Source organism: Sorex fumeus, unplaced genomic scaffold (assembly GCF_029834395.1).
Source record: "Sorex fumeus unplaced genomic scaffold, SorFum_2.1 ptg000128l, whole genome shotgun sequence".
In the NCBI taxonomy this organism is placed as follows: Eukaryota; Metazoa; Chordata; class Mammalia; order Eulipotyphla; family Soricidae; genus Sorex; species Sorex fumeus.
The window spans coordinates 49,104,935-49,121,091 of record NW_026606185.1 but is presented as its reverse complement, the minus strand read 5'-3'; the positions used below and the strand labels follow the sequence as shown (position 1 = coordinate 49,121,091).

Genomic DNA, 16,157 nt, shown 5'->3' with positions numbered 1-16,157 from the left:
TTGGCACTGGATGGCCAGTCGTTCTTCTGGTAGTCTGGGTGCTGCAAGAGAGTGGGAAAGATGGAGGCAGCTCCCGGGCTATCCATGTGTGAGCCCTTGGGGATAGTGGGGTGCCCAGAGTCGAGGCTCGGGGTCTCCAGGGCTGAAATCTAAGAGCCCAAGGCCGGCCTCTGCTCTGAGTGGTTCTGACAGCCCCAAGCCTCTCTGGGCTTTGATGTGCTTCGGCCCAGACCACACCAGCGGCTCATGGAGCTGCTGCATCTGTGGAGAAGGCTGCATCCTCGTCTGTAGATCAAGGGCGGGGGGAGGGGAGGGTTGGGGGAGTGGGGGGTGCTGCTGGCTGTGTGCCAAGGCCCCGCAGGCACACGGATGCCAGCTGGCATTTGGGCTGAGGAGACAGGCAAGGAAGAGTGTGATTCACCGGGGGCTGACTCCCATTCCTGACTCCCATCCCAAACTGCTCACATGGATGGTAAAAAGCAGTGGGCTGGAAAATTCCCACATGGAGAATGCTGCCTTTCCCGGAGGACGCAGGGACCCGCAGAGTTGCTGTGGGGTGATGCGTGATGAAAGGACATGAGAGAAATGATTGTGCTTGAGTTTAGTCCTTCCAGAGCTGTGTATTCTTCAGCCTGGGTACACCTGCAGACTGGCACCTGCCCTGCAGACCGCTCCATGGACCAGAGATGCCAACCAAGTGCTAGAGCAGTGGGTCCCACCTTCCCACACCTGCATGCCTGAGTGCAGGAGGAGCAGTGATGGAAGAACACCACTTTCAATGTTCCAAGAGGCCTCCCCTCCCCTTCTCTCCCTTCCCCTCCCCTCCCCTCCTCTTTCTTCCCCTCTCTTCCTCTTTCCTCCACTCGCCTCCCTTCCCCTCGCCTCCCCTCCTCTTTCTTCCCTCCCCCTCCTTTTTCTTCCCCTCCCCTCCCCTTTCTTCATTCTTCCCTCCCCATCCCTCTCTCCCCTCCTCTTTCTCCTCTCCCCTCCCCTCCCCACTTTCCCTTCCCCTCTCCTCTTCCTGCTCCCCTCTCCTCTTTTCCCCACTCCTTCCTTCCCCTATCCTCCCCTCTTTCCCCCTCCCTCCTGTCCCCTCTCCTCTTTTCTCCTTTCCTCCACTCCCCTCCCCACTTTCTCCTCTCCTCCCCTCTTTTTCCTACCCCTCCTCTCCCCTTTCTCCCCTCCCCTCTCCTCTTCTTCCCACCCTTTCCCTCTTCCCCTCTCCCTGCTCCTTCTCCCCTCCTCTGCCCTCCCTTTCCCTTTCCCTTTCCCTTTCCCTTTCCCTTTCCCTTTCCCTTTCCCTTTCCCTTTCCCTTTCCTTTTCCCCCTTCCCTTCCCTTCCCTTCCCTTCCCTTCCCTTCCCTTCCCTTCCCTTCCCTTCCCTTCCCTTCCCTTCCCTTCCCTTCCCTTCCCTTCCCTTCCCTTCCCTTCCTCTCCCTTTCCTTCCTCTTCCTTCCCTTCTCCTTCTCTTCCTGCCCCAGAGCCTCTTTCTCTTTCATTTTCAATTATGATACTGTCATTTATCAAGTTGTTCATAATACAGTTGTTTCAGGCATCAATTGTCCAGCCAGCAGTCTCACCACCAGTCCCTCCCTCCACCCATGGCCCTAGTTTCCTACCCATCACCTTTCCTACCCGCACCTTGCAGGCACTAGCAAATTTGCTTCATATTGTTTGTTACAACACAAAGACAAATAGAATTATCAACATTTAGATCAATAAGAGTCAATTTGTGATCATTGTTTATGTCATAATGGTGTTACTAAAGTCATTGAGGATGTACTGGGCTGGTTGGTGCTGGTTGAGCCTCTGTATTACTGTTCAGAGCCTCTTTCTCTTCCCAAGCCTTCCCTGCCTCAACTTCCCCTTTTTTCTGGGATGGGGATCCATACCCTGGGTCCAGTTCTGAGACCGAGAGAGAGAGGTGGGGTACCAGAGAGGCCCTGTGGACAGGATTCCTCAGACTGGGGTGTCCTTTGTGCTCTGGAGAATTGGAGCCCTTGACTCTGACCCTGCACTGGCCTAGAGCAGTCTGTTGAGTGAATGAGTGGCTGGAGGACGCAGACGAGACCTGGAAACAGCCAACATGGCAGAAAAGGAGGAGAAAGGAGGCAAATGAGGTCATCATTATCACCTCCTTCTTATTTGTTCCCATCTCTAGCACCAGGCTAGAAAAAAAATCTGGTGACAGTGTGGGCCACAAGCAAAGAGCCATCCGTTATTCCACAAGCAAAATTCGTTTGTTCCGATGCAATGAGAAGGGCTACGGGAACTGCATGCCTTGTGTGTGTGGGGTGGGGGGGGAGGGACACGGGGCGTGGGAACTGCTCTTCCCCAAGGTCGGCCACCCCATCAAGCTTCAGGAGGACCCTTCTTCCTTCTGTGTGGGCTGGGAAGCCCACTTCCCACAGGAAATGCCAGGTGTGCTCGGGCTGTCTTTGCTATGCTGATGTGCCATGCAAGGACACACATTTTTAGTCTCCTGATTGCACTTAAACAGAGATTTTTGTGTCTGACTTTTCACAGATACAGAAATGTTCTGTTCCCCACCCCTCTTCCCCAGCCCTGCTCCCTGGGGCTCTGGCTGCTTCTCCTGGTCTTTCCTTCTGACTCTCAGCAATGCATGCAGGCTCTTTGATCTTCGTTTACCCACCACTTACATGCCACAAGCTCATACCTGCTTTTTCAGCTCCCCTACACACCACACCTTCCCATTTTTCCTGGGCTGAGAGGTACAGCTATTTTTAGTTGCCCTGCCTATGATGGCTGACTCTGTATTTTTGTTTTTATTTATTGGAGGATCTCCCAAGCAGTGCTGGAGAGTTTGGGGAGTTTGGGGTGTCTCCCGGCAATTCTTGCCTTCTGGAAGGTGGTTCAATGCAATGAGGTACTGCTTGGGCCCTGCAGTCCCAGAGATTACCCAGACCATACTATCCTCCCGACCCCCGCCCCTCCATCCTCTGCCCAGGGATACTTGGGGAATGCTGTGATATCAGAGATCTAACTAGGGTTGGCCACATGCAAGGCAGTGCTCTCTCTGTTCCAGATTCTATGTAAATGGGATATCCTTTGAAGACTGTCATTGGAATGTTGATGGGGTTTGCTCTGACTCTATATAATGCTTTGGAAAATTACCTTGTGATGGGCTGGCAGGGTTATGATCAATTCCACTTTCCCGATGAGAAGACTGAGGCTTGCTGTGATGTATTCAAAGTGACACAGGTTGTGACCCAGGGCAAGGGCATGGGCACTTGGCTGCCAGTTCCCCTGCCAAGCAGGCACAGGGGCTGTGCCACAACCCATGGGCTCAGGATCCAGTGTTGTCCTCTCTCTTAGACCCACGTTCTTCAACCTGGTCACACCCATACTCTGCCTCCTGCATGCAGTTTACAGACCGACAATTACAACCAGGTGGTGAGACAGCAGTTTTCAGCCTTTCTGCACCCCCGGAACCGTCCTGTTCCACAGACCAGTGGTTGAACACCACTCACTTAGGCTGCCGTTGGAAGGTGGGGGGATGGCATAGATTTGGCACTCTGCGAGGATGTGGTGTTCCTGTATCTTACCAGTGGGAAACCACTGGCTCCACCGTGAGTCCCCGGCCCATGGTCAAATGGAGCTGATGGCCTCCATGAGTGGTCCTCCACAATGATCAGTGGCTGATGCCTCATTTCTTTGCCACAAGAGCCGGAGGGGGGGAGGGGGTTGGAGCCATAGCACAGTGCGTTGGGCTTTTGTCTTGCACACGGCTGACCTGGGTTCAATTCCCAGCATCCCGTATGGTCCCCTGAGCACTGCCAGGAGTAATTCCTGAGCGCAAAGCCAGGAGTAACCCCTGAGCATTGCCAGGTGTGACCCAAAAAGCAAAACAAACAAATGAACACTGTCCTCCCATTGTTCATCGATTTTGCTCGAGCAGGCCCAGTGTAACGTCTCCATTTTGAGACTTGTTGTTACTGTGTTTGGCATATTGAATATGTCACAGGTAGCTTGCCAGCCTTTACTGTGCAGGCGAGATACTCTCGGTAGCTTGTCAGGTTCTCCGAGAGTGGTGGAGGAATTGAACCTGGCTCGGCCGGGCTGGTTGTGTGCAAGGCAAATGCCCTACCACTGTGCTAAAAGAGAGAGAGAGAGAGAGAGAGAGAGAGAGAGAGAGAGAGAGAGAGAGAGAGAGAGAGAGCGCCTGAAAGCAGCAGGGGCAAAAAATAGTATGGGAAGCCAGACACTGGCCTTCTGCATGACTGCGGTGGCCAGGACCCTCTTTTGAATCCTCAGCATCGTACACTCAGCCCTGAGCAATGCTGGGGATCAATCTTGAGCACAGAGCCAGGAATAGTCCCTGAGCACTGCTGATGTGGCCCCCAAACTATACCCCTCCAAAGATTGGAAAGGCAGTTACTGAGGAAAAAGGGGAGTGCATTCGAGCTGCTGCTAAGTCTGTGTATGTGGGCTGGGGGCGGGGGTAGGGAGTGGGAGAGAGGGGATAGCTTGGGATAAGGGTGCAGTGCTCAGGGCTGGCCCTGAAACAAGGATAAGGCACCATGAGAAGGAGGTGAGGGCCCTGTGGAGGCGAACATTCACCTAGTGTCACTGGATTGGGCTCATTTATTGACTCCTGGATGTTTATCCAGTCCCACATTTCGCAGGTTCTGTTCTAAGAAACTGGGCCATTGCATCGAGACAGTGTAGAGACTTGGAAATTGGCAACTTAAGAACGAACTTTTTTTGGTTGTTGTGCTCCATCAGAGGGAGAAGGAGATTGGTGTGGCCAGTCCTTTTCCTGAGGGTACTTTGAGAGCTCTCACACAGGGAATGTTGAATCCCACGTGGCGCCAAGCCTCACAGATGCATGTTTCACCATCCCCTGCCCCAGAAACTATGATCTGCCCTATACAGAGAGCAAAGATATGGGTTTATTGTGAACCCTCCTGTATGCCAAGGAAGTGGGGTGATCACAGGCCCATGTAGTGCTGGGAAGCTGCCAATGCTTTTTCTGGGAGAACTCTTCAGGTTTCTGGGGGTGAGCAGGTAGCAGGAATGTTCGAAAATATGCCCAGGGTTTATTTGCGTTAACAAGGGATAGCAGGGACCAGAACTATAGTACGCCAGGTAGGGCACTTGCCTCGCATGTGGCCAACCAGAGTTCAATCCTCGGCATCCCATATGGTCCCCTGAGCATCACCAAGAATGATCCCTGAGCATAGAGCAAAGAGTAATCCCTGTGCACTGCTGAGTGTGACTGAAAAACTAAAGGAACACAACTAAGCTAAGGCATATAGACACAGAAATGATGGTCAGGAGGAGAAGGTGCTTATTCCTGGCCCCTCACAAACAGGCCACACATCTCACTGGGGATGGCCACACAGGAGCACCAGGAAGCCTGGGGGACACCTCTAGTATGGTTTTGTTGCTGCTACTGTTTTCTTTTTTCTTAAATTTTTAAAAAAAAATTTATTGAATCACCGTGAGATAGAGTATTACAAAGCTGTTCGTGACTGGGTTTCAGTCATGCAATGTTCCAACACTCATCCCTCCACTAGTGTAATTCCCCAGCACCAATGTCCCCAGTTTCCATCTCCCATACCCCCAAACCATCTCTACCAAGCCTGCCTCTATGAAAGACACCTCTCTCTCTCATTTTATTTTATTTTTTAAAATTTTATTTATTTTTTAATTTTTGGATCACACCCTGTGATGCTCAGGGGTTACTCCTGGCTCTGCATTCAGGAATTACTCCTGGTGGTGCTCGGGGAACCATATGGGATTCTGGGAATCGAACCTGGCTCAGTCGTGTGCAGGCAAACGCCCTACCCACTGTGCTATCACTCCAGCCCCTTTTTCTCTCATTTTAGGCATTATGGTTTGTTGCTGCTGTTTTCAGTTGGGATGGGGGGGGGGTGCACAAGTGACTCAGTGCTGAGGACTGAACCTGAGCCTCAAGTTCCAACTTAGTGAACTGTCTGTCCAGCCCCATCTGCAGGCCTCTGTGGGAGGGTTGGGTCAGGCAGGGTAGGCAGGTGTAGGACTGGCAAATTTCAATAATATCTGTGCGGCCTGGCACTGCCCCTTATTATCTGACTCCTGTCACTGGCCACCTGGAGCAGGGCAGGCAGCTATTTGGTCACCAGGTGGCTTAGGGTGTGGCTTTAGAGTTGGGTGCTGGCAGGAGAGCCGTCTCCAGGAAACAACCAGGGCTGCTGAGGCCAAGGGTATCCAGTGAAGAGGAAAATGCAGGGAGCACCAAGGAGTGGCCGTGGGTCTGGCAGCAGGGTGCGGGTGAGACATGTGTCTGGGTCTGACCTCTCACATGGTCTGTTTTCCACTCCCCAAGGGTGAAGCAGTCGGAGCTGTTCGACAGGTGGCGGAGCCTGCAGATGTGCAAATGGGCCATGAACATCTCGGAAGCCAACCACTTCAAGTACCTGCCCTTCCCTGACCTCCCAGGGTCGCCCACACTTCTCTCCACTGTCCCCCATGCCTCCTTTCCCCATCCTTCTCCCTGGCACTGGCCCTGATTGGGCCCAGGGCAGGCCATGTTTCAGCACCTGGGCTGGCTGGACCCCGTGACCGATGCTGGTCTGCATGTCCTCAATTGCTCGCCCCGTTGCTTCCAGGACTGTGACGGGCTGCAGGGCCCCACTGGCCCAGGTCTCGAACCTCTTCCCCTGTGTCACTTCCTTCTTCTCTTCCCCAGGGAAATGCTCTGACTCAGCATGGGCTCCTGCCCCCTCCCTGCAGGTCAGCTCCCTGGGAGATCTTATTCTACTCCAGCTCTGACCAAAATTAGCAGAGTGTGTGCCTGCAGGGCAGCAATGCCTATCTTAACATTCTCCTGATTGACGGCGAATCTACAGGCCTCTCTGCCTCTAACACCCCTTTTGTTGGGATATTTATTCATTGCAGCTAGATCTGAGTTAGGGGAAACTTGGGAACACCTATATAACCCAGGTTTCAGCAACCCGGGGGTGGGGTAGTTAGGCCTTTTCCTCTCTCTCTCTCCCCTTCCCTTTACCTTTGTGGTTGTTGAGCCTGTGTGTGGGATCTAGGGAAGGGGCGTCCCCGCACACAGGGCCTTCCGCTGTGGCAGACTGAGATCAGCAGATGGTGAAGCAGTAGGGGGCGTCCTGCTGTTCTGGGCCCCGAGAGACCAATGTGGTCTGAGGGCATGAGCGGGGCTGGGGTATTTTTGGAGGGAAGCAGAGCTGCAGGAGTGGGGGAGGGGGCTCGGGCAGCTGGGTCACCATGATGGGAGGCATGGGTGTCGGGTGGGAGGACAGAGCTCCCTGTCTCCTCCAGCTACTATAAGCCCTTTGTTGTTCCAGGGGCTGGGCTCTGCCTTGCGTCATCAGCCTGTCCCTGTTCTGTCCTCTGCTGGCAGGTCCACGCTGTCCAGGTGCTGCAATGCCCCATCCTTCCTCTTCACCACACAGAAGAACACACCCCTGGGGACGAAACTCAAGTATGAGGTGGATACCAGTGGCATCTTCCACATCAACCAGGAGATCTTTCGCATGTTCCCCAAGGTTCGTCTGGGGGCTGGAGAGCCAGGGCAAGAGCAGGGGCCAGTATGGCCTGGATGAGCAGCCAGAGCAGTAGGCACCATCTCTCAGGCTGAGTGCAGCACCCTCTGGGGCTTCTGGGGTCCTCTCGGTGACAGCGGTGTGGCTGTGATTTCAATAACTTCCGGAGAGGAGGTGGTTGTCCATTTCCTGTTCTGTGGTTGTCATTTCCGGTTCTGTGGTTGGCATTTCTGGTTCTGTAGTTGCCATTTCTGGTTCTGTGGTTGCCAGTTTCCATTCTTGCCTGGCCTGCAAAAGCCATCCTGGGGATGTCTGGAAAATAATGAAGCATTGATCTTCTACCCCAGGGATACCGGAGAGCAAGACCCTAGAAATCATAAACCAGTATAAAGCAAGGTACCGGAAGTCTGATGTGGTACAGGGAAGACTTGGGTGGTCACTTGTCCCACAGTCTCTGTCTCCCTGTCTCTGAAGCTGGCATGTGCACTAGAAATAGGCATGTCTCCTCCTAATGGAACATCTAAGTATCAGAGGTTTAAGTAACACAGATATTTTCTTTATTCCTTTCACCTAAAATGGGTGGGACTGTCCCCTCCATCGGAAAAATCTTATGGTCAGGGGCCAGAGAGACAATCCAGGAGCCAGGGTGCTTCTTTTGCTTGTGACCCTGTTTTAATCCAACACCTCATATGGTCCCCTAAGCACCACCAGGAGTGAACCCTGAACACAGAACCTAGAGTAGCCCTAAGCATCTCTGGGTGTGACCCCTAAAGAAAATGTTGTGGTCTCACCCTGACACACTTGCTTCACGTATGGTTGGCTGTGGCCCACCTACATGTATTGTAAGATCTGTGGGTGGTTATAAATCACCATATGACCCTTGGCAGAAAAAAGGTTTCCTTCCACCCAGTCCTAAAATATACCATGAGGTGGACCATGGTGGTTTCTGGTTGTGAGGTCCTTAGGGCAAGTGCTCCCCATACTTACCACCTTACCTCAGACTTCACCCCTGTGCTTTTGGCTGCACAGACTCCCAGGGAGGGTCCCTGAGGCTGTGCTTGGCAGTTGATCCCTGTGCCACCTTCTAAATAGGAGGTTCCGGAGGACAAGCTCAAAGCCACCGCTCAGAGAAGGTTGGGCATGGGGGTCAGGTGTGGGGAGGGGAGCTCAGCGCTGTCAGTTTGTAGAAATACTCAGTGGAGGCCTGCCTAGGTTTTTCAGCATGAAATTTGAAGCTCTAAATTGTGGGAGAAACCCAAGGCTTCCCTTTCTCTGTTACTCACTGGAGAGTATTGGCATAACTGAGCTTTAAGGGGTCAGATGGGGAATGCTGGGGAGGAGCTGAAGGTGGAGAGGTGTCCAACGAGCCACTACCCCACCTCACAGTGCCAGAGGAGAATAAGGTGGGAGCTGCCTGGAATATGAGGCCAGAGGCAGCAGGTGAGCATGCGTCTCACACAGGTGAAACCCCCATCAGTGCCGCCCAGGTTGGTCGGGACATATGGGTTCAAGGAGGGCTGTGGGTCCAGAACCAAGATCTAGGGAGTTGGAGGCAGGCTTGCCAACTGTTGTCTAGAAAAGGCTGGATAACAAATATTTCTGGCTCTGCAAGCCATATGGCACCTGTCACAATTACTCACCTCTGTTGTTCGAGTGTGAAAGTAGCCAGAGATCTTGAATTCATGAGCCAGTGAGGCAGCTTCCAGTGCCATGTTAGGTTCTGTTAGACACTGTCACTGTCCTCCCGTTGTTCATCGATTTGCTCGAGCAGGCCCAGTAATGTCTCCATTGTGACAATTGTTACTGTGTTTGGCATATCGAATACATCACGGGTAGCTTGCCAGGCTTTGCCATGCGGGCAAGATACTCTTGGTAGTTTGCCGAGCTCTACAAGAGGGGAGGAGGAATCAAACCTGGGTCGTCCAGGTCGGCCGTGTACAAGGCAAACGCACTGCCACTGCTATCGCTCCAGCCGGGATTTGAATTTTATATAAACTTCTGGGTTTTGTTTATGGGCGACACTCTGCGATGCTCAGGGATCACTTCTGGTGGTCTTGGGGAACCATATGGGAGGCTGGGGATCCAATCTAGGTCAGCTGTGTGCAAGACAAGTGCCCTACCCACTGTCTTACCACTCTAGCTCTGAATTTTATGTCCTAAAAGTCTTGATTGTTTTCTAATCACTTAAAAATATAAAATCCCCAACTCTCTACTCACTCACCTACCCAAATATCCTATGTATCTAACTGTCCATCCATTCATGCATCTACTATTTATCTAGCTATCCATCCATCCACCACTCATACACCAATCCATTCGTCCTTTCATGCATCTACCATTTATCTAGCTGTCCATTTACCCACAAACCCACCTAACCACCTACTTATTCATCAGTTCATCTGTCAATCCACCTACCCATCCACCCACCTAACCATCTATCATCTATCCACCCACTCATTCATCAGTCCAACTGTCCATCCATCCATCCATCCATCCATCTATAGATCCATCAACCTACCCATCCATCAGTAGATCCAACCACTCACCCACCCATCATACCCTCTGTTTTTCAGCATACATTCATTTATTTGTTCAAAAGTACTTACTGTGTTATTCCTACATACCAGACACAGTTTTAGGAGTGAGGCATACAGGGTGAATGAGTAGACAAGGTACTTAGTCTTAGATAGCTCATATTCTACTTGGGAAATATAATGAACAAATAAGCCAATATGTGCACATAATAATTTAGGAAAACAAAACCAAATGTGTTCTCAGTTGTGTGCTGTTAGGAAAATGGATTGGGTCAGATGTGGCTGTGAGCCAAGATTTACCACCCTCTTAATTAGAGCGCATCACCTACAAGTATTTCCCCTCAAGTAACTATTTCTTTTAGTTTCTAATAAATAGACCTCCTTGGTCTATTCTAACAAACACCCTACTTGGAAGATTCTGTAGTTATGGAATGGAGCATTTTCATCTTTTTTTGCATTATATTCTTTTTTAAAAATATTGAATCACAGTGAGATAGTTACAAAATGTTCATGTTTGAGTTTCAGTCATTCAGTGATCGAATACCCATCCCTCCACCAGTGCACATTCTCTACCACCAATGTCCCCAGTATTACACCCCCTTTCCAATTCTCCCCTTGCCTTGATGGCAGACAATTTCCCCTATACTCTCTCCTTTTGGGCATTATGTTTTGCATTATAGATACTGAGAGGCTGTCATGTTTGGTCCTTTATCTATCTACTTTTGGCACACATCTTTCATCCCGAACGATTCCTCCAACCATAATTGGCTTAGTGATCCCCTCTCTATTCCAGCTGCCTTCTTCCCAAGCTCACGAGGCAGGCTTCTAACCATGGAACAATATTCCTAGCCCTGTGTCTACTGTCCTTGGGTGTCAGTCTCATATTATGTTATTTTATATTCCACAAATGAGTGCAGTCATTCTATATTTGTTCCTCTCTTTCTGACTCATTTCACTTAGCATGATAATCTCCATGTCCATCCGCTTATAGGCAAATTTCATAACTTCATTTTTCCTAACAGCTGCATAGTATGAATGGAGCATTTTCAGCAAGTAGCTGGGTAGTCTTGATGGAGAGATGATTGACAAATACTAGCAACTAACATGAAAAGCCTTTGCTGATCTCTGGAGGAAGAATTGGTTTCTTCCCTTCATGATAAAAGTCACAGTGCTACTTTTCCCATCCCACCCCTCATGGTTCCCTGGACCATCCCTCTAGGGAAGGAGGACTATTTGAGGATGTTGCCCAGAGACAGCTATATCATGTCCTGCAGAAGCTCCTGACTCCTGATGACCTTGTGCAGTTGAGTTTTCCACCAGACCCCTGGGGCCAGCCTCTGAGTTACACAGTGATGATGGGCCATCCTTAGGCAGATCTGGCAGGAGGTGGTGTTGGGAGAAAAGCTGCCCAGCAGATATGTGGGTGTCTGAGACAGAGGGGACAGGCACATCCAATGCTAACAACACTATCTTCTTACTGAGACACACACTGTTCTATGGGGCACACTTGGGTACAGTTTTGGCTATTGTGACAGGAGTTGCTCTTGACCCCACACGGCCCATGGACAGACACTGCTGAGCCAACCCCACGGCAAAGAGCTGCTGGTCTCCAGCATCAGAGGCTGAGCAGAGAACAGAAGTGCAGGAAATGCTCTATATTCTCCTTATATGAACAAGAAAACTTGAACCCAGAGCAAATTGTATAAAACAGAGTTGTCAAGATTGCAAGAAAATTGTCCATGGTTTGCTCACTTCATTATGGGTTCAATACCTCGGTTTACCTTTGCTTTATTTTAACTCCAGCCTCCAATCTTGGTGGACTTGCTTCCAGTGCAAAGACCCCAGTCTAGGCAAACTAAGGGGATGGATGACTGACACATGCCTCCAGCTCTGTGCTCTTACTGGTGCTGGGTTGTGGGGGTTGGGGGCTCCCTCTCTCTGCAAGATGAAGGGAAGGACTAGGACTCAAAGCAGGGATGCCAGGGAACAGTGCAGGGAGGTTTCATGTGTGGGTTAGCAATCACGTCTTCCTGCTGCCTCACCTGGGACCCCAAACAAGTGTGGGAGGGAGTTTTGAGGGGCAGCCAGCCCTGATGTGACAAGGTCACAGTGAGATGATGGACTGGAGAGCATGTGCTTGACATGCAAGATGCCTGGGTTGATTGCTGGCACCACCTGGTCCCCTGAACACTGAGTTGGTTGTAGCCCCCAATACCTCTGAATGTGGCTTCCCACAGAAAAGTGAGGTGATCGTTTGCAGTATTCTAGGTAGAGTTCTGACACCCCCTTCCCCCTGCACCTTGTGCTCGGGAGTGCTTTCCCTTCCTGAAGAGTCTCCAGGACGTGACCTCTTGCGGATCCCTCTGAGTCTTGCTCAGCCCGTGACCTCAGCCTGTGTCTCTATTGTACCTAAGGCCTCACACATGTCCCAGATCATACAGTCCTTCGCCCAGAATAGGGCAAATATGAGGCTCACCTGAAATGTACAGGGTACCTGGTACCTGGATGTTCCTCCCTGCACCCACAACCTCTGCCGCCGTTGCCTCCCCCCCGTCCCCACAGCACATGTGTATCCAGCATCACAGACTGTTCCACAATGTGCAGAGGCCAAGCTGGCAGCACCAGGAAACCCAGGGTCCAGGTCCCAGAGTCACCCTGTCTCCTTTCTGGAAGCCGGCAGCTCTGGGCCTGCCTATGAGGATCTGGGCAAGTGCCCAACCCAGCTTCTTTCTCTCTGTAGCAGCCAGGACCCCCTTGCTCCCACCTCTCTTGGTCAGGGGGGATGTGGGAACAAAGGGAGAGCTGCCAGGGGTGTAAGGTGGCCCCTTATGCATGTGTCTCCCCAGGACATGCCGTACTACCGCTCCCAGTTTAAGAAGTGTGCCGTGGTGGGCAACGGGGGCATCCTGAAGAGCAGCCGCTGCGGGCGGGAGATCGACAGTGCGGACTTCGTCTTCCGGTAACGGGCCTGCCCTCCACACTTCTGCCCTGCCCGTTAGATGGTCACCCCCATTCTCCACCCCCATGAGTGCTTGGGCTTGTGTCCCACCTTTCTTTGGGCCTCAGTCTCCACATCTGTGCAGTGGGCACCACGGATACATGAGCACTGAGGATCCTGGGGGCTGTCTGGGCATTGGTAAGGTTCTCCGAGCCACCTCCCCACCCTCTGGCCCCACAAAAGTTCTCCCCTCTCGGGTGTCCCGGCTTGAACCCAGAGTAACCTGCTGCTAGCCCCAGTTGTCATTATGTCCCTGGTTATAGTCAAGCCCAAGTCCCTCCTGCTGTTTCCTCTTCCTTATGCTAAGCACATGTCCCCTCTCTTTGGGGACCCTCAGATCCATGAGGGGAGAGGAGATGGGTTGAAGGATGAGCTGAAGGAAACAAGGATTTTGGGGTGCTGGAGCAGGTGAGAGGTGTGAACTTGCCCTCCATGGAAGGAGGCTTCTTTCTTTCTTTTTATTTTTTTTAAATTTTATTGAATCACCGTGAGATAGTTACAAGTTTTCATGCTTGGAAGCTGCTTTCTTGAAGGGACTGGTGGGGGGCCTCTCTACCTGACTGGAGGGTTCCTGGGGTCCCTCCTGCCGCTCTGGGGGGCGGGGCTTGGACCGTTTCCATCCCCCACCTCCACTCCCCAGCACATGCATTTACTGGAGCATCTTCTAGGCCCCACTCCTGGGGGCAGAGCCGTGGGAAGGGGCAGTGGGGTGGGGGACAGAAATGTCTCTCTTGGGAGTGGGAATGGCCCAGCTAGGGCAAACCATGGGTCGTGGAGGCCACGCTTCGAGCAAGAGGCACCTGCCCTTTGCTGAGGAGCCCAGGATGCCTCTGCTGTCCCCTCCCCACACCCCTGCCCTGGCAGTGGGCAGTGAATGACCCAGTGGACTGGCCCTGGGGACACTGACACAGGCTGGGACCCCAGGAGCCCCTCTTAGGTCATGGATTCATCTTTGCCTTTCATGAAGCAGTGGGTCTGTGGCCACCGCTCTGGGCCCCCGCTTCCTCCTGTGGGAGCTGGGGAGCTGGGGCAGTGTCTGCGTGTCCATGTGGGAGCGTCAGGCCAGGGGATAGTTGTGCAGCCATCAGAGTCCTGAGCTCTGCTCTCACCACCTGCTTGTGGCTGGAGGAACAAACTCTCCTCAGCTGCCTGGCCGGGCCCTGACCCGTGGCCATCATAGTGGCCCATTCACTGACCCAAACGCCTGTCCAGTACCCTCCCTGTGCAGAGATGCTGTTCAGCCTGTCCTGGGCATGGCGAGGGGGCTGGAGTAAGGGGAGCTACCCCCAGCTTGCCCCAATGTATGTGTTCATTGTTACAAAGCCCCAGGTGGCTTCCCCTACACAAGGACAGTCCTTCATGGCTCCTCCTGGGTGGCCCCTGCTTTCTCTCTGCCCTCACTGCCACACTTGCCCCCATGTATGCCGTGCTCCAGCACCCAGAAGTGCTTGTCCCTCAAACCTTGCATCATTTTCCCCAGGGGCTGACCCTGACCGGGTTGCCCACCCTCCACATGCCCCACTGAACACCCGTCTTCACCGTTCCTCATTGCTTGCTTCTGTCATGTTCCCTGCACACATAGACCATTTGTGCCCTGCACAGAGCAAGTATCTATAAGCCAGTCACTCTTCAGGGCCCTTAGTATTTCCTGAGTCTCAGCCTGGACAGGGGAACCCTTCCCCATCCCAGCCCCACCTCCCCACCCCGCTCCATGGGTCCATCCCCAGCAGATGTATCCCTGAACCACGCACTGTTGTCTGGGCACTGCTGGGAAACCAACAAACACATTCATCCCCTTTCCCTTTTCCAGTCCACAGTGGGGTTCCTTTGACTCAAACCAGGGGTCCCAGAGGTGCTTTGCTGCCTGGGGTTTTTAGGGGGAGGGGTCCATTCCTTGGACTTTTCTGCAGGCCTTCCTGGGCTTGGCCTCTTCAAAGCCCACAGGGAGTGTCTTGCTGTTCCAACTGTGTTCATGGACCCCGTGGATACACCCCCTCCCTGTCACCCACCTGGGTAGCCCCTGGGGACCTGCTTCCCGGGATCCTTCCCTTCACTACCTGGGCATGTCCCTTTGCCAGTTTAGGGGACACAATCATATATGGGGGAGGGAGACGAGGACTTGATTGGGGGCCGTTCCTGTTCCTTCCCTGGGGGCTCAGCATGTGAGGCGTTGTATGGGTCCACTGCTGTGGCTGACTTTCTGCCTCCCATGGCTTCTGGGCCCTTCCTGCTTTCTCGAAGAAAGCTCCAGTTTCCAAGCCCTGACCTGTCCTGCCCAGGGGCCCAGGGACCATTGGGACTTGTCACTGCAGAGGGCGGTCCCTTTGCCCCCTCATCTTGAAGCTTCAGCAAGACCAGAGAATCAGTCTGCTCCCTGCCCCATAGCCCAACTGGAAGGCCCCCTTATGGTCTGCCCTCTGCACTCTTTCACCCCTCTTTCCTGAGCCTCCCCTCACCCACTCCCCAGCACCATGGACAGCAACTGAAATCTTGTCCCCGCCCTCCCCCCATTCTCCTTGTGCGACCTCCTTCTTTTTTGCAGGTGTAACCTGCCCCCCATCTCAGAGAAGTACACCATGGACGTGGGGGTCAAGACAGACGTAGTCACTGTGAACCCCAGTATCATCACCGAGAGGTCAGTGGCCCTCTTTCTAGGCCTGTGCTGTCCAGCCTGGGAGCAAGTAGGTGCCTGTGACCCGGACACTGCACAGGTGGCCTGTTGAGGTGGGGAAGTGCCTATGGAGAAAATGTGCCCATTTCAAAGCCTTCACTCATTATTTGTCGCAGGTGATATGCTGAAGGGCCACTTATTTGGTCCTGTTTGACTCAAGGAAAGATCAATACCTCACCACAGCCATTTCCCACTGAAATGTGCCCACAGGCACATTGAGAAGTGCACGAACACATCACGTTTCCATGCAGACAGCCTGGTCTAGACGGTCTTCCCCTTGGGGTGGGTCAGAGAGCTTTCCAGAATTGTGGGGTGGCATGCAGCTCTGGGAGCAGGTTGGGGTGTGGTGGGGGTGGGCAGTCAGGATGGAGCCCCTGGCTGGGTCTGTCTGTCCCTGTGACTGCCTCAAGGAAGGGGTGCATGTGTCCAGAGAA

The 16,157-nt window shown here is 52.7% G+C and overlaps 1 protein-coding gene across 2 annotated transcripts in view; it reads left to right on the top strand.

The window, feature by feature from the left end:
• Nucleotides 1–16,157, top strand: part of ST8SIA5 (ST8 alpha-N-acetyl-neuraminide alpha-2,8-sialyltransferase 5) — a 56,201-nt gene that overhangs the window by 38,334 nt on the left and 1,710 nt on the right. For both annotated transcript variants that reach the window (XM_056138475.1, XM_056138476.1), the window contains 4 exons: nt 6,332–6,418; nt 7,379–7,523; nt 12,901–13,013; nt 15,595–15,687. In XM_056138475.1, coding sequence (XP_055994450.1) covers nt 6,332–6,418; nt 7,379–7,523; nt 12,901–13,013; nt 15,595–15,687 — 438 coding nt within the window. The remainder of the gene's footprint in view (nt 1–6,331; nt 6,419–7,378; nt 7,524–12,900; nt 13,014–15,594; nt 15,688–16,157) is intronic.